At 43.4% G+C, this 20,598-nt stretch overlaps 1 protein-coding gene across 17 annotated transcripts in view; it reads right to left on the bottom strand.

Moving 5' to 3' along the window:
* Positions 1 to 5,470: 5,470 nt before the first annotated feature.
* Positions 5,471 to 20,598, bottom strand: part of LOC144510532 (inactive rhomboid protein 1-like) — a 369,670-nt gene continuing 354,542 nt past the window's right edge. For all 17 annotated transcript variants that reach the window (XM_078240037.1, XM_078240025.1, XM_078240027.1 and 14 more), the window contains 2 exons: positions 12,453 to 12,606; positions 5,471 to 6,794 (listed from right to left, as the gene is read on the bottom strand). In XM_078240037.1, the coding sequence (XP_078096163.1) occupies positions 6,375 to 6,794; positions 12,453 to 12,606 (574 nt within the window). In that variant the 3' untranslated portion in view covers positions 5,471 to 6,374. The remainder of the gene's footprint in view (positions 6,795 to 12,452; positions 12,607 to 20,598) is intronic.

The raw sequence follows: 20,598 nt of genomic DNA, 5'->3' as shown, positions 1-20,598 counted from the left end.
TGCATGGTCCGATTCCCATTTGGGATGGGGGGGGGGGGGAAGGGGGGTGGGAAGTTGGAATGAGAAAATTTCCCCCTTAGTGTCAGAATATTAGCACGGAAGAGGAAAATACATTTGGTATAAACTGTGTGTGCAGAGTCTGCACGTTCTGCCTGTGTCTGCCTGGGTTTCCTCCGGGTGCTCCGGTTTCCTCCCACACTCCAAAGGTGTGCGGGTTTAGGTGGATTGGCTATGCTAGATTGACCCGTCAGGGGGATTAGCAGGGTAAATATGTGGGGTTATGGGGATAGGGCCTGGGTGGGATTGTGGTCGGTGCAGACTCGATGGACTGAATGGCCTCCTTCTACACTGTAGGGATTCTATGAAAAAGGGAGGCTGCTCATATGTTGTAATAGAAGAAACCTCACCATTAACGTATTTGCCACATGCTAGTTCAGTAAGAAAGGGAAAGGATTTGGATTTTAGCTTCCATCTGGTTAATTAATATTTCAATTCTTGTCAACTATTCAACTAGTCAGTGTTTTCTTGATAAGTTTCCTGACTAAGTAATTCATATGAATCTATTCAGCTTTTCACCAGATAATATGGCTGATCCACGTGATTACTATTGCTTCGAATTAAACTGTTTTGCTGGTATTGACTCTGGTTGGACTGGTTCAGACCTACTGACTGGTAATGTAACTTATATGATGCTTAAGGAAATTAAGTGGAATAACGCAAACAGTTCCATACACATGAATGTATATTACACAAACAAAATTACATCTGAAACGTTGCTACTTATTGATGGTCTTCTTCTATGAAGGTCTGATAAGATTTATATATGCTTGGATGGGCAGCACGGTGGCACAGTGGTTAGTGCTGCTCTCTCAGCGCCAGGGACTCCGGTTCAAATCTGACCTCAGGTGACTGTCTGTGTGGAGTTTGCATGTTCTCCCCGTGTCTTCGTGGGTTTCTTCCGGGTGCTCCAGTTTCCTCCCACAGTCCAAAGATGTGCAGGTTAGGTGGATTGGCCATGCTAAACTGTCCCTTAGTGTCAGGGGGACTAGCTAGGGTAAATATGTGGGGTTACGGGGATGGTCCCTGGGTGGAATTGTTGTCGGTGCCGGCCCGATGGGCCGAATGGCCTCCTCCTGCACTGTAGGGATTCTATGAGAACATTGCAAGCATATAAAGATACAAGTTAGGAGCAAGAGTAGGCCATTCGGCTCCTCAAGCCTGCCCTACCGTTCACTAAGATCATGGCTGATCTGATCGTAACCTCAACCTCACATTCCTGCCTACCCCCGATAATCTTTCACCCCCTTGATAATCAAGAATCTATCTCGCTCTGCTTTAAAAACATTCAAAGACTCCGTTTCCACTGCCTTCTGAGGAAGAGAGTTCCAGAGATTATTGCCCCTCAGAAAAAAATCTCATCATCTTCTTAAAATGAGTGGCCCCTTATTTTTAAACAGTGGCCCGTTTCGAGGTTCTCCCACAAGAGGGAACATCATCTCCGCATCCAGCCTGTCAATATTCCCTCAGGAACCTAAAGGTTTCAATCATCTCTTACTCTTCTAAACTCTAGTGAATACAATCTTAGCTTGTCTAATCTTTCCTCTATGTGGAGATGCCGGCGTTGGACTGGGGTAGACACAGCAAGTGGTCTCACAACAGCAGGTTAAAGTCCAACAGAGTTATTTGGTAGCACGAGCTTTCGGAGCACTGCTCCTTCATCAGGTGAGTGCAGGATTTGTTTCACAAACAGGGCATATGTAGACACAAACTCAATTACAAGATAATGGTTGGAAGTCTTTACAGGTAATCAAGTCTTAAAGGTACAGACAATGTGAGTGGAGAGAGGGTTAAGCACAGGTTAAAGGGGTGTGAATTATCTCCAGCCTCTTCACACCTCTTTAACCTGTGCTTAAGCCTCTCTCCACTCACATTTTATGTACCTTTAAGACTTGATTACCTGTTAAGACTCGCGTTCCAACCATTATCTTGTAATTGAGTTTGTGTCTATATATGCCCTGTTTGTGAACCGAACTCTTCACTCACCTGATGAAGGGGCAATGCTCCGAAAGCTCGTGCTACCAAATAAATCTGTTGGACTTTAATCTGGTGTTGTGAAACTACTTACTGTGCCTACCCCAGTCCAACGCCGGCAACTCCACATCATAGTTAATACTGAGAAGACTATCACAAAACATGTGAACTAATTTGAAGAATGGACAATAGATAATCTTTTGAGAGATTGATTTCTAGAGAAAGGTCATTCAAAAGCAGAGACGTTATGTTAAACTTGTAATCCTGATTAGACCGTGGTCAGAGTACTGCATACAATTCTGTTCTCCAGATTACAAAATGGATAAAATACCACTGTACAAAAAAGACTGACATGAATGACACCAGAACTGAGAAGTTGCAACCATCAGGAAAGACTGAACAAGCTGGCCTTTTTTTTTCTGGAAATAAGAAAACAGAGGTCACCTGCTGGAGATTTTTAAAATTACAAAGATTTTTTAAAAATTCATTTATGGTATGTAATTGCTGGTTAGGCCAGCATTTATTGCCCATCCCTAATTCCCTCGAGAAGGTGGCAGTGAGCTGCCTTCTTGAACCCGCTGCAGTCCATATGGTGTAGGTACACCCACAGTGCTGTTAGGGTTGGAGGTCCAGGATTTTGACCCAGCGACAGTGAAAGAACAGCGATATAATTCAAAGTCAGGATGGTGAGTGACTTGGAGCGGAACTTCCAGGTGGTTGTGTCCCCAGGTATCGGCTGCCTTTAGTAGCGGTTATGGGTTTGGAAGGTGCTACCTAAGGAGCCTTGGTGAGTTTCTGCAGTGCATCTTGTAGATGGTAAACATGGCTTCCTTGTCCTGGATGGTGTCAAGTGTTTTGTGTTGTTGGAGCTGCACCTAGGGGCAAGTGGAGAGTTTTCCATCACACTCTGGACTTGTGCCTTGTAGATGGTGGACAGGCTTTGGGGAGTCAGGGTGTTGATAGAGGGAATTCAATGATGGTAATGCCATTGAATGCAAAGGGGAGATGGTTATTTGTGAGGCGCGAATGTTACTTGCCACTTGTCAGCCCAAGCCTGGATATTGTCCAGAACTTGTTGCATTTGAACATGGACTACTTCAGTATCTGAGGAGTCGCGAATGGTGCTGAACATTGTGCAGTCATCGGTGAACATCCCTGCTTCTGACCTTATGACAGAGGGAAGGTCATAGATGAAGCGGCTGAAGATGATTGGGCCTAGCACACTACCCTGAGGGACCCCTGCAGAGATGTCCTGGAACTGAGATGATCGACTTCCAACCACTGTAATCAACTTCCATTGCGCCAGGTATGGTTCCAGCCAGTGGAGAGTTTTCCCTCTGATTCCCATTGGCTCCAGTTTTGCTAGGGCTCCTTGATGCCACACTCGGTCAAATCTGGCCTTGATGTCAAGGGCTGTCACTCTCACCTCACCTCTGGAATTCAGCTCTTTTGTTCATGTTTGAACCAAGGCTGTCATGAGGTCAGGAGCTGAGTGACCCTGGTGGAATTCAAACTGAGCGGCACTGAACAGGTTATTGCTGAGTAAGTGCCGCCTGATAGCACTGTTGATGACCCCTTCCATCACTTTACTGATGATCAACAGAAGGATTGATGGGTGGCAATTGGCTGGGTTGGATTTGTCCAGTTTCTTGTGTGCAGAACATACTTGGGCAATTTTCCACATTGCTGGGTAGATGCCGGTGTTGTAGCTGTACTGGAACAGCTTGGCTAGCAGGTGTGGAAAGTCCTGGAGCACAAGTCTTCAGTGCTATTACCGGAATATTGTCAGGGGCCATAGCCTTTGTAGTATCCAGTGGCTTCAGACGCAAGACAGTCACTACTAAATCAGTAAGTGATGTGCAACTTGCTGCCACATGAAATAGCATAGGCAAAGGGGAAGATAAGTATGAGAGAGAGAGAACGGAATAGAATAATATGTTGATGGTGCCAGATGAAGTAGGTTGAAGCACAAAAACTAGCAGAGATCAGCTTGACTGCTTCACCAGTGTCACGGCTGTAAATACACAATATAAATGGTGTGAGCTTTCTCAACTGTATGGAACAAGCTGATTAGGAGGATCATGCAGGTCCCTGTGCGTGTTACAAAATGTAAATTCTCATACAGCATTGTACAAAACAATAGCAGCAGCTCTCTCAGGGGGACTGTGTCATTGCAACATAGTGACGTTTACATAGGCCATTTCCATGATAAATGTGGATTTAGAAATTTATAATGGAAAATCCACAAGTGCGAGTGCTTCATTACAGACAGATTGTTTAATGACTTGACTTCAAGAACATATAACCACTGATACTGAACAGCATCCCAATGAGGATCTCAAGTCAAATTCAATTTGAATGAGGTTAGAATTTATAAAGATGTACAGCATATCAGAAATACACAGAATCACTGAAATCTGCAGCCTTGCATGTGCTTTATATCTGACAACTAGTTCGGGTGCAATACCTGGACAGCAATTTCTAAGTCTCAGCAGAGAATGTCATACATATCTTAATATTCTTAACCTGTAAGAATATATTGCCCAATTTAACAGAATGGGCTTTTTATGCATACAATGATTTGAGTATTTCTCTAATATAGGCACAGAACACATTTCAGATTGATTGTTTTACCTGTTGGCTTATTAATTTATTATTAGTGTCATAAGTAGGCTTACACTAACACTGTAATGAAGTTACTGTGAAAATCCCCTAGTCGCCACACTCTGGTGCCTGTTTGGGTACACTGAGGAAAAATTTAGCATGGCCAATGCACCTAAGCAGAATGCACACAAGGGAGAGAAAGCTAGGCTTACGCAAAAGAAGGAACCCCGTCACCTCGTATCTGCATTAAACATATTCTTGGCATAATGCAAACTTGCACATCTTTCAGACTGTGGGAGGAAACTGGAGCACCCGGAGGAAACCCACGCAGACATGGGGAGAATGTGCTGACTCCATGCAGACAGTGACCCAAAACCGGAATTGAACCCAGGTCCCTGGCGCGGTGAGGCAGCAGTGCTAACCATTGTGCCACATAGTAAATCTTTAACAATATATTAACAGCACATTTTAATTCATAGAATTATGAAATCTACAGTTAAAAGATATATTTTTATTAAGGGAGTGTGCATGTGCCGAACAGTACACAATATTTGTTGGATGCACACAATGGAAAGAAAGCTAGGCTTATGTCAGAGAACGAACCCTGTCACCTCATATCTGCATTAAACATATTCCCAGCATAATGCAAACTTGCAATGTGTGGTCTTTGTTCCCTAGGTTGTACATTTAAGCGAGTGTACTGGTAAATCTCCTACTTCAAGCTATGTGGGATGTAAACTTACTGACTGCATGAGAAACCTTTGCACATGAAAAGATCACAAGTCTCTGCTTCACAGAGTTCGATTATGGCGTGCAACAATAACGCACCAAATAATAAAGCCAACGAACCTTTATTGTTGTCAGAAACAATGTTAGTGTTTATAAATTGCCAACTTCAATCACAGATGCAGTTTGTGGCTTGCAGAAAATGTATTCCGTCAAAGTACATCATGCAACGAATCGGAAAATAATAAACAGTCTTTCAACTCTGGGTAAGATCTTAACTTTTAGTCCTGTTATTCTGACACTGGGCACGAGTGTTATTCGGATCCAGATCCACCTAGATTTGAAGTTTGCTGCCCGTTATATACCTACCTGAACCCAGTGGTACAAAATGATAAGTTTTTCTTAAAAATTCCAAAGTCAGGCAATTGAGGAGAGTGCACGTGGGGTGATGAGTCTTAGATTGTCTTGAAATATTATCAATTACAAAAGTAAATTTAAAGGCAAACTTCTGCTTCCGGGGTCTTTTCAGTTGTGATTACACTATTTTAAAAAAAAACAACTGATGGGGAAGGATGACAACATCAAAAATTTGAACTCGGAACAAAGTAAGGCTTTTGTCATGTATTCTGCAAAACCGCAGTCCTGTCAAACGGTAGCTAAAACACTACCTGGAATTCATAACCACTTTAGCAGTAGTAAACAATACAAGTTTTGATTTAGTGCTAAAACTAGTGTAATACAAAATTGGCAGCACAAAATGTTGGTTCAGAAATAATGGGGAAGGCACGTAGGTCAAACTTAGAGATGGTGTCCACAGTCCAGAGATGCACGTGGAGCATCGAGTGCTAAGTTATTAAAAAAAAACCAGCATCGGACAAGAATCTGAACAATTACTTGAATCTCGTCAACATTTTGGTAGAGTAAATTTCTTCTTAGTGTCCCCATGATGTAAATACTGCTAACAACCAAATCTGTAACATTGCTTGATGTCTCTTTCTGTCGGTGCACTCCGCTTAATGTAGATGTGCATTGAGGTCATACTTTTCACAGAATTTGTCTGTGAATGGGATACAAGTCAGATATTCACACCATTGACAAGTTATTGGATACACGTAGAACAAAACCACCAGCACTGCAAAAAGTCCCACAAAGGTGACGAGGAAGATCATGATTTGGCATCTCTTGCGGTACAAGTCAAATCTCCCGAAGCTGATATATGGGAGGAATGCAAACGATAGGAAAAATCCACTGATGAAGCCGGAAATATGGGCAAAGTTGTCAATCCATGGGAGCAGACCAAAGGCAAACAGGAAGAAGACAAGAGCCACTAGTTTGACAAAAGCCCTCCAAGGGCTGGCGAGAATCTGCCAACTCTGGAAGAGCTCCACAAATAGACAGGCAAGGATGCCAAACTGAGATCCTGCGGGTCCCACCTTAAAGACACGGAAATAAAACATAATTAATTTACTATTCCATTGAACTGCTTCCAACTCAGCCACACAGTTCTACCTTCATGCGTTTTGGATACCATTCTATTTTTACTGCCATATACAATTTATTTTTCACTGTTGCAAATCTTTTAAATGGAGGCAAAAATTTTGAGGTAAAACAACTTTTTTAAAAAAACAGTAATAAGTCTCACAACACCAGGTTAAAATCCAACAGGGCTCTGTACTGGGACCTCTGCTGTTTGTGATATATATAAATGATTTGGAGGAAGATGTAGCTGGTGTGATCAGTAAGTTTGCGGACAACACGAAGATTGCTGGAGTTGCGGATAGTGATGAACATTGTCAGAGAATACAGCAGGATATAGATAGGCTGGAACATTGGGCGGAGAAATGGCAGATGGAATTTAATCCAGATAAATGCGAAGTGATGCATTTCGGTAGATCTAATGTAAGGGGGAGCAATACAATAAATGGCAGAACCATCAGGAGTATAGACACACAGAGGGACCTGGGTGTACAAGTCCACAGATACCTTAAAGGTGGCAGCACAGGTGGAGAGGGTGGTGAAGAAGGCATATGGCATGCTTGCCTATATTGGACGGGGCATAGAATATAAAAGTTGGCATATGATGTTGCAGCTGTATAGAACGATGGTTAGGCCACATTTGGAATACTGCGTCCAGTTCTGGTCGCCACACTACCAGAAGGACGTGGAGGCTTTGGAGAGAGTACAGAGAAGGTTTACCAGGATATTGCCAGGTATGGAGGGTCTTAGCTATGAGGAGAGATTAGGTAAACTGGGGTTGTTCTCCCTGGAAAGACGGAGGATGAGGAGCGACCTAATAGAGGTGTATAAAATTGTGAAGGGCATAGATAGAGTGAACAGTGGGAAGCTTTTTCCCAGGTCGGAGGTGACGAACACAAGGGGTCACGGGTTCAAGGTGAGGGGGGCAAGGTTCAACACAGATGTCAGGGGGACGTATTTTACAAGAGGGTGGTGGGGGCCTGGAATGCACTGCCAGGCAAGGTGATTGAGGCGGACACGCTGGGATCGTTTAAGACTTATCTAACCACATGAACAGACTGGGAATAGAGGGATACAAAAGAATGGTCTAGTGGGAACATGAGCGGCGCAGGCTTGGAGGGCCGAAGGGCCTGTTCCTGTGCTGTATTGTTCTTTGTTTATTTGGAATCACGAGCTTTCGGAGCATTGCTCCTTCAGCAGGTGAACAGCTTCTTCATCACTCACGTTTGGAAACAAAAACAGAAAAATGCTGGAAAATCTCAGCAGGTCTGATAGCACCGTGGAGAGAGAGTAGAGCCAATGTTTCGAGTCTAGGTGACCCTTCGTCATTATCATTGGATACGGACACTGGACACCTGATGGGGACAACGTTCCACCCCCAACATTGACATCTCGCAGCTTAATGAGCAACAGAGAAACATCAGGATAAAGGCTGCAAGTAAGAAAGAAAGAAGCTTCATAGGAACTCAAAACATTGACACTGTTTCTCTCCTCACAGAAGCTTCCAGACCTGATGAGTTTTCCAGCATTTAGTTTTTATTTCTGGTACTAAGATATACCTCTTTAAATAAAGATTGCACAGTCAATAACTCGGGGTACATATCCTGTAACTCTGGGTGAGTGGACAACTTTGTCCACTTGGGGGATGGCTGGGGGTGGGGGGGGGCCTCTTTCACTTCATCTTGGCCCACTCCCTTCATGTATTTGGGTTTCAGGATGTTCAGCATGGCCTGTTTGAATTAGCAACAGTCTGAAATGAAGGAACTTAGCGCTGCTCCCAATCTCTGTAGAAACAGCTATTGCAAAAAGATAACCAAATTTGACAAGCGCAGAGAGAGATGGTGGCTGGAACCTTCCAGCCATCTGCACTGGCAGGATCTTCCGGCCCTGCCGATAGTCCACCTCTGCCACGGATTTCCAGCAGCGAGGGTACATTTAACGGGAAACCCCATTGGCAACAGCGGGACCAGAAGATCCCGCCTCTGACCAATGGCAGGACCAGAATATGCCCACCGGCCAATGGTGGGCTGTTGCTACCAAATAAACCTGTTGGACTTTAACCTGTTGTTAAACTTCTTACTGGGGCTGCCTCCCACCATGGCAAAATATGTGGTGGGTTGTGCGGAAAATCCCACCCTGTGTCTCCATCCTGTATCTTAATTGTGAGTGAAAAGGTGAACTTGTTCCAAATAATAGATCACAACAACATTTGCAGCTTCAAGTTGCAGTAATGATAGGTCCCTGATTTTTTAAATTTGTTTTATTATTGTCACATGTATTAGATATACAGTGAAAAGTATTGTTTCTTGCACACTATGCAGACAAAGCATACCGTACATAGAGAAGGAAAGGAAAGAGTGCAGAATGTAGTGTTACACTCATAGCTAGGATGTAGAGAAAGATCAACTTAATGCGAGGTAGGTCCATTCAAAAGTCTGATGGCAGCAGGGAAGTAGCTGTTCTTGAGTCGGTTGGTACGTGACCTCAGACTTTTGTATCTTTTGTCTGATACTATACTCCCAATGCTATACTTGGGTCAATTCATTTAAAAAAAAATCTTTCATGGGATGGGTCACTTGCAACTACTGCCCATCTCTAATTGCCCCTGAATAGAGTGGTTTGCCAGGCCATTCCAGAAGGCAGTTAGGAGTCAAGCACATTGCTGTGGTTCTGGGGTCACATGTAGGCCAGGCCGGGTAAGGATGGCAGATTTCCTTCCCTGAAGGACATTAGTGAACGAGATGGGTTTTTACAACAATCTATGATCGTTTCATGGCCTCCATTGCTGGGACGAGCTTTATGGCTTCAGATCAGAACCTATGGCCTCAGATCATGAGCTAGGGCCTCTATACAACCCGGTCAGTGACATTACCACCATGTCATCATCTCTTCATGTTCCCATTAGTTAGAAATAATGACAGTTAATGCTGGAACTTTGAGCAGATTTCTTCCTGCTCTCCATGTGGTTGGTGGATGACAGACACACATTGGCTCTGCGTACAACTCCAGTGTAGCAGTGAAATGTGGCAACCTGAATGTCCGCTCCCCTAACAATTAGCTACTCTTTCTTTGTGACAATATCATATTCCTCTTTCTTTAAAAATATATATCTCTATATCAATATAATTGTTCCAATTATTAACTTGCTAGCCCTAAGGGTGAGTAAAAATTGACTTATGTTCAGTATATTTATAAAAGTCAATTACAGCTGGTTTCCTTATCTAAAAATATCATTCAAGGTATTGGATTAGAGGGAAGGAAACTGTGCCTCCATCTTGTAGATTTGGCAGTCGTGGCTCTCAGTGATGAGTTGGCATGTTGCACAGGTGGTGTTGTGAGTGGTGCTCCTGGTAGGAGTCCTGCTTCCTGTTCTTAATGTTGTGTCGCTTACTGGTGACTTTGTTGGTGTCTGACTGGGTGTTGGTGACGTTGTTAATGTTCTGTTGCAGTGTGATAAACTTGTCTATGCTACCTCGGAGTTTGTTGAAATTCTTCTCATGTGACTCTGACCAGTGGTGCACAACATCTGTTCTCTTAAGCTCTCGGGGGTTTACTGTGAGCAAGTCAAGGAAACCTGTCAACCCTTTCTTGACTTTCCCTGGTTGTGGCAGGGATGGTTGGGTTTGGGGTGGGGGTGTTGCTGGGTATTATGCTTTTTGAGAGAGTCTGTGTAGACTCGATTGCCCAGTTGGCCCCCTCTGCAGTGTAGGGATCCTGTGGTTTGATGGTCTTTTGGAGCTTCCATCTCCAAGATGGCCATGACTCTTTCAGTACATGGCTTGACTTTGGCAGATGCGTGCACCATTCCAAAGAACTGGAATTCTGTCACCTTTACGTTTAGTTGATCCAATCTTGGTGCAATGCAGCAAAGTGAGTGGTAGGCTCACTGTGCGTTAGTCCTGACGCCTCTGTTTCAGGACTGGAAAATCATCCTTAAAGATACCAAAATGTGAAAAACACCTCCAAAAGAATCAGCTGGAATCTTTACGTTATATTCTTACATTCCTGAGTGAGTTTGACAGTTTAGTGACAAATTAGGGACTGTGTGCCCATTCGAAATTTAGTTTAGACAGTCCAAAATTGTTTTATCCTTACAGCGATCAAGGGGAGATTTCTATCCTATTAATGTAGGCTACATTGGTTCAGATTAACCCTTATCTACTGTGCCACTCAGTCCCTGAGAAGCTGCTTGTTTACCAGTTTAGAAGGTGGCAGTGCGAATCATAAATGCCACAGAAATAATGGTTCATTATGCTGCTGTGGATTAAAGAGAAAACATCCGAGGTAACCCTATCATTATTGGAGATGACGGTGAACAAATATAGAAACCTTTTGTCCCACGTTATTTTACCAATTCCTGACACATTCAGTAAAACCATGAGTGACTCAAGTCAAACGCCATTACAGAGCAGCCAAACCATTTCAGATCCATTTCTACTGAATGTCAACAACCTTCGATGCAAATTACAGATACCTATGCAGGAGAGGCACAATCTACCAGTCATTACAAAACCATTTTAATGGACTCAATTAGAAGGTTGCATTCGGAAAATTGCAGGGTGCTAAAATTGCCTGCAATTATTTAAAAATGCATTGCATCGGTAATGTTTATTTCATTGGCTCCTGCAATTAGTTCCTGCTCATGAAAACAACAAAAAAAGACTGTTTGTTATTCAAAGAATAACGCCATTCTAAAACTTGTAATGAAGTTCTTGACATTTTTTGGTCCTCTCTCACATACTCGCAGTTAGAATTAGATATGAGTGAACAATTATAGAACATTTGTATTAAACTCTTTTTCTAAGATGGAGATTTTTTAAAAAAAGTGGTTTGATAAGCTACTGTGCTTAGAAAGTGTAGAGATATTCAAAAAACACAATGAAATTGCTGCTTGCACCATGATATAGCTGTGTTTAGCTAGACCAAGAATTACATGTTTTTCTTCCCTGATATTAGCAATTTAGTCTTACTTTTTAGGAAAGGAAGGTGAATCGATTTTTCTGTAACTGTGTCGAGCGTATATTTGATTTGTGTGAACTTTGTGATCATGGCTTCAAACCGTCTTTAAGGAAAGTGATTTTCTCTTGCTAAAAACATCAACATCTAAAATTGTGTTTGCGTAAACGTCTTACTGAAGTTTGCTGTGTTTAGATGCTGTTCAAATCCTCCAGCTGTGTTTTTCTAAAACAAAGTGCTGCCTGATAGTTTAGTGATTGAATGTGTGGCAAATTTGATTTGATATATTATTGTCACATGTATTAGCATTGTTTCTTGTGCGCTATACAAACAAAACATTCTGTTCATTGAGAAGGAAAGGAGAGAGTGCAGAATGTAGTGTTACAGTCATAGCTAGGGTGTAGAGAAAGATCAACTTAATACGAGGTAGGTCCATTCAAAAGTCTGGTGGCAGCAGAGAAGAAGCTGTTCTTGAGTCGGTTGGTACGTGTCCTCAGACTTTTGTATCTTTTTCCCAATGGAAGAAGGTGGAAGAGAGCAAGCCCGTGGTGCGTGGGGTCCTTGATTATGCCGGCTGCTTTGCCGAAGCAGCAAATCTATTTCAGCAAGTAGGATAAACTGCATTTCATACTCTGGTGTACATCTGACCGCGTACGTACCTCAGCTCGATATGGCAAGAATATGGCACTGGCCAAGTTTCCGGTGATTCCACTAAGGATGTAAATGATGGAAATCCGAAGCCATCCTGCTAGTTTTTCGAGGTCCCGAAGGATTGTCATTTGGAAGCAGATGGACACAAGACAGTGGAGAATCCTGTGGGAAAATAATATATAAAAGATCTGATCACAAAATTAAACTGAATTTCTTTTTGGTTGGGAGGTGGGGGGCAGAGGCTTTAACTTGCCCCCAAAAGTCAAGCAATCACTTTGTTATATTTAATTTAAAACAAGGGACTGGTTAGCTTAGTTGGCCAATAATTATCACACAGTCCAGAATAATGTTAACAACGCAGGCTCAATTCCTGTTGCGGCTGAGGTAGATCTGGAAGCTGCCTCCTCACCTGCCCCATGGACTAGAAAGCAATAGCACTGACAAACCACCAGCGACAGAAAGTGAGCCAAGGACCTATCTTTGGGAAGTGCATATATGGGATTGAATAGAATATAAAGCTATATAACTTATTACTGATGGCACTATATAAATACAAGTCGTTGCAAAATCTTGCCAATGGCACACATTTGCTGTCACAAATGGTACCTTTGCTTTTTTTTATAATTAAGAATATTGCTCTTGGGTTGTGGTTGCCACTAGCAAGGCCATGTTTATTTTTGCTTTCTTCCCTGGTCATCTTTAGAAGGCGATAGAGGGCATGCTTCTTCATCTGCTGCAGACTTTGTCAAGCTGGCGCTGGACAGAGGTGTGAAGATTTCAGGACTCTGATCCAGGAATGATGAAAGTAAAGCAATGCATGAACAATTCAGAATGATGTGTGACTTGGAGGTAATGGAGCCTCTTGGTCTCCTTGGCAGAAACACTCATCCTCTCCCTGGCTTCATATTTACATATGTGAGGGTGGTACAGTGGTTAGTGCTGCTGTCTCAAAGTGCCAAGAACCTGGGTTCGATACTGGCTTTGGGTGGCTGTGTGAAGTTCGCATGTTCTCCCCCTGTCTGCGTGGGTTTCCTCCGGGTGCTCTGGCTTCCTCCCACTGTTCAACGATGGGTAGTTTAGGCGGGTTGGCCATGTTAAATTGCTCCTTAGTGTCTCAAGATGTGCAGCTTAGGTGGATTGGCCATGTTAAATTGCCCCTTAGTGTCTTAAGATGTGTAGGTTAGGTGGATTGGCCATGCTAAATTACCCTTTAGTGTCCAAAGATGGGCAGGTTAGATGGATTGGCCATGCTAAATTGCTCTTTAGTGTCCAAAGATGTGTAGGTTAGGAGGATTGGCCGTGGTAAAATGCACAGGATGGGCCTGGATGAGATGCTCTTTTGGAAAGTTGGTCCAGATTTGATGGGCCAAATGGCTCCTTCTGCACTGTAGGGATTCTATGGATAGACTCCAACGGTCGCTTTGAGAAATGCTCATTTGGTTTCTTCAGTTCGGTCAAAACGGACCCCAACTGTAATGTGATTTCATGGTAGGACACTCAAAACCAATCTGGCACACGGCATTCCCCTGGCCTAGGCCCAACAGGCACCATTTGAATTTTGATATATCACTTGGTTACTTGTATTTTCGTCAGAAAATGCAAACATTCTAATTGGGACATGCATGGAACAGAGGGAAAAACCACATGAGACAGCTTAAGTGGATATGTACCTCTTATGGAGTTATATAAAGTGGATTTGCTACCTGCTGTGCAGCTCACAGAACTTTCCAATCCAATGAGGTTAAGTGAAGGGAACATCGGGTGGAGTTTTGATTCACTATTACCCATTTTTCATTCCTACCAGCCTTCCGCCAATGCATCAATAGTAAGCGGGTAGAGTGGGTCTTATTGGGACAGAGTACGATATATGCTTCGTGACACAGGGCAATACTTCAAGAGTTTTCTGCATCGGAGTTTAGAAAGGAAGAGGAATCTTGCAAAATAGCATTAGAAGTGGAGAGAGTAGAGGCAAAGTGTGAAAATCAGAAAGGAAGTGGTACCGGAAAGGTTGGCCACACAAAGGGTAGATAAATCACCTGGTCCGGATTGCTTACATCCCCAATTGCTAAAGGAAGTGTGGGTGGAGATAGTGGGAGGGCTTCCTTTGATTGTTTAGTCTTCCCCAAATATAGGAGAGGTGCCACAGGATTAGAGAAATGGCAACTGTGACACACTATTTCAAGAAAAGGTGTCCTAGAAAGGACAGTCAGAGCAACTGCAAGCCAGTTAGTTTAACATCGGTGCTCGGTAAGGTTTTGGAATCCTTTATTGGGGAATATGATCAGCAGACGCATGGAGAGGTTGGAGTTAATTGAGAATCAGCATGGATTTGTAAAAGGCAGACTGTGTTTTCTGATTAAATAACGGGAAAGGTTGAAGAAGTAAACATGGTTTAGAGTTGTTTAGAGAGATTTTAAGAAAGTGCTTGACAAGGTACCACATAATAGGCTGATTCACAAAATTGAGGCTTATAGAATAAGAGGGGCAGTGTTCATAGCAACAGAAAATAGGAGCAGGAGAAGGCTATTCGACCTTTTGAGTCTGTTCTACCATTCATTATGATCATGGCTGATCATCCAACTCAATAGCCTGATCCCGCTTTCCCCCCCATAATCCTTTGATCTCGATCGCCTCAACAGCTATATCTAACTCCTTCTTGAAAACGTACAATATTTTGGCCTCAAATGCTTTCTGTGGTCGTGAATTCCACAGGCTGACCGCTCACTGGGTGAAGATATTTCTCTTCATCTCAGCCTTAAACAGTCTACTCCATATCCTCAGACTGTGACCGCCCCCGCCGCCCCACTTCCCCAGTTCTGGACTCCCCCACCATCGAGAACATCCTTCCTGCACCTATCCTGCCTGGTCCTCATAGAAATCATAGAATCCCTACAGTGCAGAAGGAGGCCATTTGGCCCATCGAGTCTGCACTGAAACAATCCCACCCCAGACCCTATCCCTACAACCCCACACATTTACCCCGCTAATCCCTCTACCTACACATTCCGGGACACTAAGAGGAAATTTAGCATGGCCAATCAACCTAACCCTTTGGACTTTTTTTTGTACATCTTTGGACTGTGGGAAGAAACTGGAGCACCCGGAGGAAACCCATGCAGACACTGGGAGGACGTGCAAACTCCACACAGACAGTGACCCAAGCCAGGAATCAAACCTGGGTCCCTGGCGTGTGAGTCAGCAATGCTAGAATTTTATAGGTTTTTATGAAATCCCCCCTCATTCTTCTCACTGGAAAGACGGAGGATGAGGGGAGACTTAATAGAGGTGTATAAAATTATGAAAGGCATAGATGAGGTGAACGGTGGGAAGCTTTTTCCCAGGTCGGTGGTGACGTTCACGAGGGGTCATAGGTTCAAGGTGATGGGGGGGGGGGGGGGATATCAGAAGGACGTATTTTACGCAGAGGGTGGTGGGGGCCTGGAATGCGCTTCCAGGCAAGGTGGTGGAGGCGGACACACTGGGAACGTTTAAGACTTATCTAGATAGCCACATGAACGGAGTGGGAATGGAGGGATACAAAAGAATGGTCTAGTTTGGACCAGGGAGCGGCGCGGGCTTGGTGGGCCGAAGGGCCTGTTCCTGTGCTGTATTGTTCTTTGTTCTTTGTTAAACTCTAGCGAATATACTCCTATAATTGGTTAAAACTTTGCTTTAAGGACAGAAGCAATGAATTGTGGTAGATGGTTGTTTTCCAAACAGTGGGAGACAGTGAGGGTCAAAAGTCAGTGCTAAGACAACTGCTTTTTTTTGCTATAAGTAAATGACTTGAATACTGAAACATTGAGTAAAATTTGTCAAGGATACCAAACAATGAGGACGTTACAAATTTCTCTAATGGTACGTAGAAAGGCATGATGTGGAGATGCCGGCGTTGGACTGGTGTAAACACAGTAAGAGTTTTAACAACACCAGGTTAAAGTCCAACAGGTTTATTTGGTAGAAAATGCCATTAGCTTTCAGAGCCCTGCTCCTTCGTCGGATGGAGTGGATATCTACTCCATCTGATGAAGGAGCAGGGCTCCGAAAGCTAATGGCATTTGCTACCAAATAAATCTGTTGGACTTTAACCTGGTGTTGTTAAAACTCTTACATAGAAAGGCAAGCAGAATGGGCAGAGAGGCAGTGAATGGAATTTAATATAGAGAAGTGTGAGGTGATGCATCTTGGCAGAAGGGATAGGGAAAGGCAATAGAGACTTCATGGCCCAATTTAGAGTGTGCAGGAATAGAGGGACCTGGAATGCATGTGCATCGATCTTTGAAAGCAGCCAGACATACAGAGAGAGTATTTAGCATATGGGAGCTTGGGCTTCATAAATAGAGGCATTAAATACAAATGAAGGGAAGTTATGCGGAGGCTTTATCAAGCCCTAGGTAGCCCCAACTGCAGCAGTGTGTCCCATTCTGGTCACCAGACTCCTTTGAGAAAAGGAGATTGAGGGGAGATTTGATAGAAATACACAAGGTGATGATTTAGGTCAGGTAGCTAAAGAAAAACTGTTCCCATTAGCTGACAGTACAGATTTAAGGTTTTGGGCAAGAGGTGCAGGGAGAACTTTTTTACATAGCGAATGGTAATGGCCTGAAGCTCAAAGATTTCAGAAGGAAATTGGATGGGTACTTGAAAGAAATAAACCCGCAAGGGCTGGAGTGGTGGAATGGGACAGATTGAATTACTTAGCGGGCAACTGGCATAGACTCGATGGGTCGAAATGGCCTCAGTCTGAGAGATAAATAACAGTGACTTTTCCCTCATCGAGATTTTAAAGTCTCAGACAACTCGCACATAACCACTGTCGTTGAAATGTTATAAGTGTAAGCATTCTAATTAGCAACAATGAGAGCGCGTCAGGAGAGACAGAGGCAGTAGTGACCTTGTGTAATAACGTAAAATGGCCATTAGTGAGTCAGAAATCCATTTCACATTATTTACTTAAATACTGAACAGTTAATAGTCAGTGAATCAGTAACAAAGAGGCTTAAAGTTATCTAACATGTCTGGAAACACCAAGACCAGCAGCGATAGCCCAGATTAGAGACTGAATAAATCTTAACACATGCTGCTTTAAAACATGCTGTGACCTCTATCACTACACGTTTCACACAGTGACATTCGTGCCACACAGCTCCCAGGCAATACGCGTCTCCAACAAGAGAGGATATAATTATCTCCCCTTGAAATTCAATGGCATTACCATCACTGATACCCCCGCTATCAACATCCTGGCAGGGCTATCATTGACCAGAAACTGAACTGGACCAGCGATATAAATACTTTGGCTATCAGAGCAGGTCACAGGCTGGGAATTCTGTAGCGAATAACTCTCAAAACCTCAGAATTGTTATGGTGCAAGAGGAGGCCATTTGGCCCATCGTGTCTGCACTGGCTCCCCAAACGAGCATTGTGACTTAGTACCATTCCCCTGCCCTTTCCCTGTATCCCTACACATTGCTTAAATTCAAACAATTATTTAACACCCTCTCAAATGCCTCCACCACACTTCCAGGCAGCGCATTCCAGACCCAAACAACTCACTGCGTGAAGAAGTTTTTTCTCACATCATATTTGCTTCTTTTGCAAATCACTTTAAAACAGTGCCCTCTCATTCTCAATGCTTTTACTAGAGGGAACAGTTTCTCCCTCTCCACTCTGTCCAGCCCCCTCACAATCTTGAACATCTCTATCAAATCTCCTCTTAGCCTTCTCCTCTTTAAGAAGAACAGCCCCAACCTCTCCAATCTATCCTCATAACTGATCTTTCTCATCCCTGGAACCATTCAGTTAAACTTCTTCTGCATTCTCTCCAAGAACATACGAACTAGGAACAGGAAGAGGCAATTTAGCCCCATCGGGCCTGCTCCGCCATTCATTACAATCATAGCTGATCTCATCTCAACCCTTCATCCCGCTACTAATGAAAAATCTATCTCCTCCTTTAATGTGTTTAGTGTTCCAGCATCCACTGAACTCTGGGGTAGTGAATTCCACAGATTCACCACCGTTTGAGCAACGTCATTGCACCTCATTTCTGTTTTAAATCTGCCACCCCTTATCCTAAAACTATGACCTCTCATTCTCGAATGTCCAATAGGGAGAAACATCCTCTCCACGTCTACCCTATCAATCCTCTTTAGCATCTTATATACCTCAATTCAATCTCCTCCCATTTTTCTAAACTCCAGCAAGTATGGGCCTAAACTGCTCAATCTCCCTTTATAAGATAAATCCTTCATCCCTGGAATCAATCTAATGAACCTTCTCTGGACCCCCTCGAATGCATTTATGTCCTTCCTCAAGTAAGGGGACCAAAGCTGTGTGCAGTGTTCCAGATGCCATCTCACAAATGCCCTATAAGTATATTGAAAGAAGGAGAGTAGCTAAAGAAAATGTGGGTCCCTTGGAAGATGAGGCTGGGGAGTTAATAGTGAGGAACGCAGAAATGGCTTCGACACTAAATCAATATTATACCTCAGTTTCCACAGTGGTGGACACGAGTATTATCTTAATGGCAACAGGAAATGCAGGTGTTATAGAGGGGAAAGAACTTAGAACTATCATTGTCAATAGGGAAAACGTACTGAGCAAACTATGGGGATTGAAGGCAGACAAATCCCCAGGGCCTGGTGGCCGACATCCTAGGGTCTTAAAGGAAGTGGCATTGGAGATAGTGGATCCACTGGTTACAATATTCCAAAATTCCCTAGGTGCAGGAATGGTTCCCGTGGATTGGAAAATGCTAATATATTCAAAAAGAGAGGGAGGCAAAATGTAGGAAACTATAGGCCAATTAGTTTAGCATCTATTGTTGGGGAATTGTTAGAATCCATTACAAAGGAAGTAATACCAGGACATTTGGAAAGTCAAAGCGCAATCCATCAGAGTCAGCATGGTTTTATGAAGGGTAAATCATATTTGACTAATTTGCTAGAGTTCTTCGAAGATGTAACAAGCAAAGTGGATAATGGAGACCCTGTAGATGTAGTATATCTGGACTTGAGGTGATGAATGAATACTTTTCTTCAGTGTTCACCAAGGAGAGGGGCCATGTTTTTGAGGAAGAGAAGGTGTTACAGGCTAATAGGCTGGAGGAAATAGATGTTCGGAGGGAGGATGTCCTGGCAGTTTTGAACAAACCGAAGGTCGATAAGTCCCCTGGGCCTGATGAAATATATCCTAGGATTCTTTGGGAGACAAGGGATGAGATTGCAGAGCCTTTGGCTTTGATCTTTGGGTCCTCACTGTCCACGGGGATGGTGCCAGAGGACTGGAGAATGGCGAATGTTGTTCCTCTGTTTAAGAAAGGGAATAGAAATTACCCTGGTAATTATAGACCGGTTAGTCTTACTTCGGTGGTTGGTAAATGGATGGAAAAGGTCCTTAGGGATGGGATTTACGACCATTTAGAAAAATGCGGATTAATCCGGGATAGTCAGCACGGATTTGTGAAGGGCAAGGCTTGCCTCACAAATTTGATTGAATTTTTTGAGGAGGTAACTAAGTGTGTTGATGAAGGTAGGGCAGTTGATGTCATATACATGGATTTTAGTAAGGCGTTTGATAAGGTCCCCCATGGTCGGCTTATGATGAAAGTGAGGAGGTGTGGGATAGAGGGAAAGTTGGCCGATTGGATAGGTAACTGGCTGTCTGATCGAAGACAGAGGGTGGTGGTGGATGGAAAATTTTCGGATTGGAGGCAGGTTGCTAGCGGAGTGCCACAGGGATCAGTGCTTGGTCCTCTGCTCTTTGTGATTTTTATTAATGACTTAGAGGAGGGGGCTGAAGGGTGGATCAGTAAATTTGCTGATGACACCAAGATTGGTGGAGTAGTGGATGAGGTGGAGGGCTGTTGTAGGCTGCAAAGAGACATAGATAGGATGCAAAGCTGGGCTGAAAAATGGCAAATGGAGTTTAACCCTGATAAATGTGAGGTGATTCATTTTGGTAGGACTAATTTAAATGTGGATTACAGGGTCAAAGGTAGGGTTCTGAAGACTGTGGAGGAACAGAGAGATCTTGGGGTCCACATCCACAGATCTCTAAAGGTTGCCACTCAAGTGGATAGAGCTGTGAAGAAGGCCTATAGTGTGTTAGCTTTTATTAACAGCGGGTTGGAGTTTAAGAGCCGTGGGGTTA

Source organism: Mustelus asterias, chromosome 23 (assembly GCF_964213995.1).
Source record: "Mustelus asterias chromosome 23, sMusAst1.hap1.1, whole genome shotgun sequence".
NCBI classification, from domain to species: Eukaryota; Metazoa; Chordata; class Chondrichthyes; order Carcharhiniformes; family Triakidae; genus Mustelus; species Mustelus asterias.
Note: the sequence above shows the minus strand (reverse complement) of the source record. Positions and strands in the feature narration are given on the sequence as shown.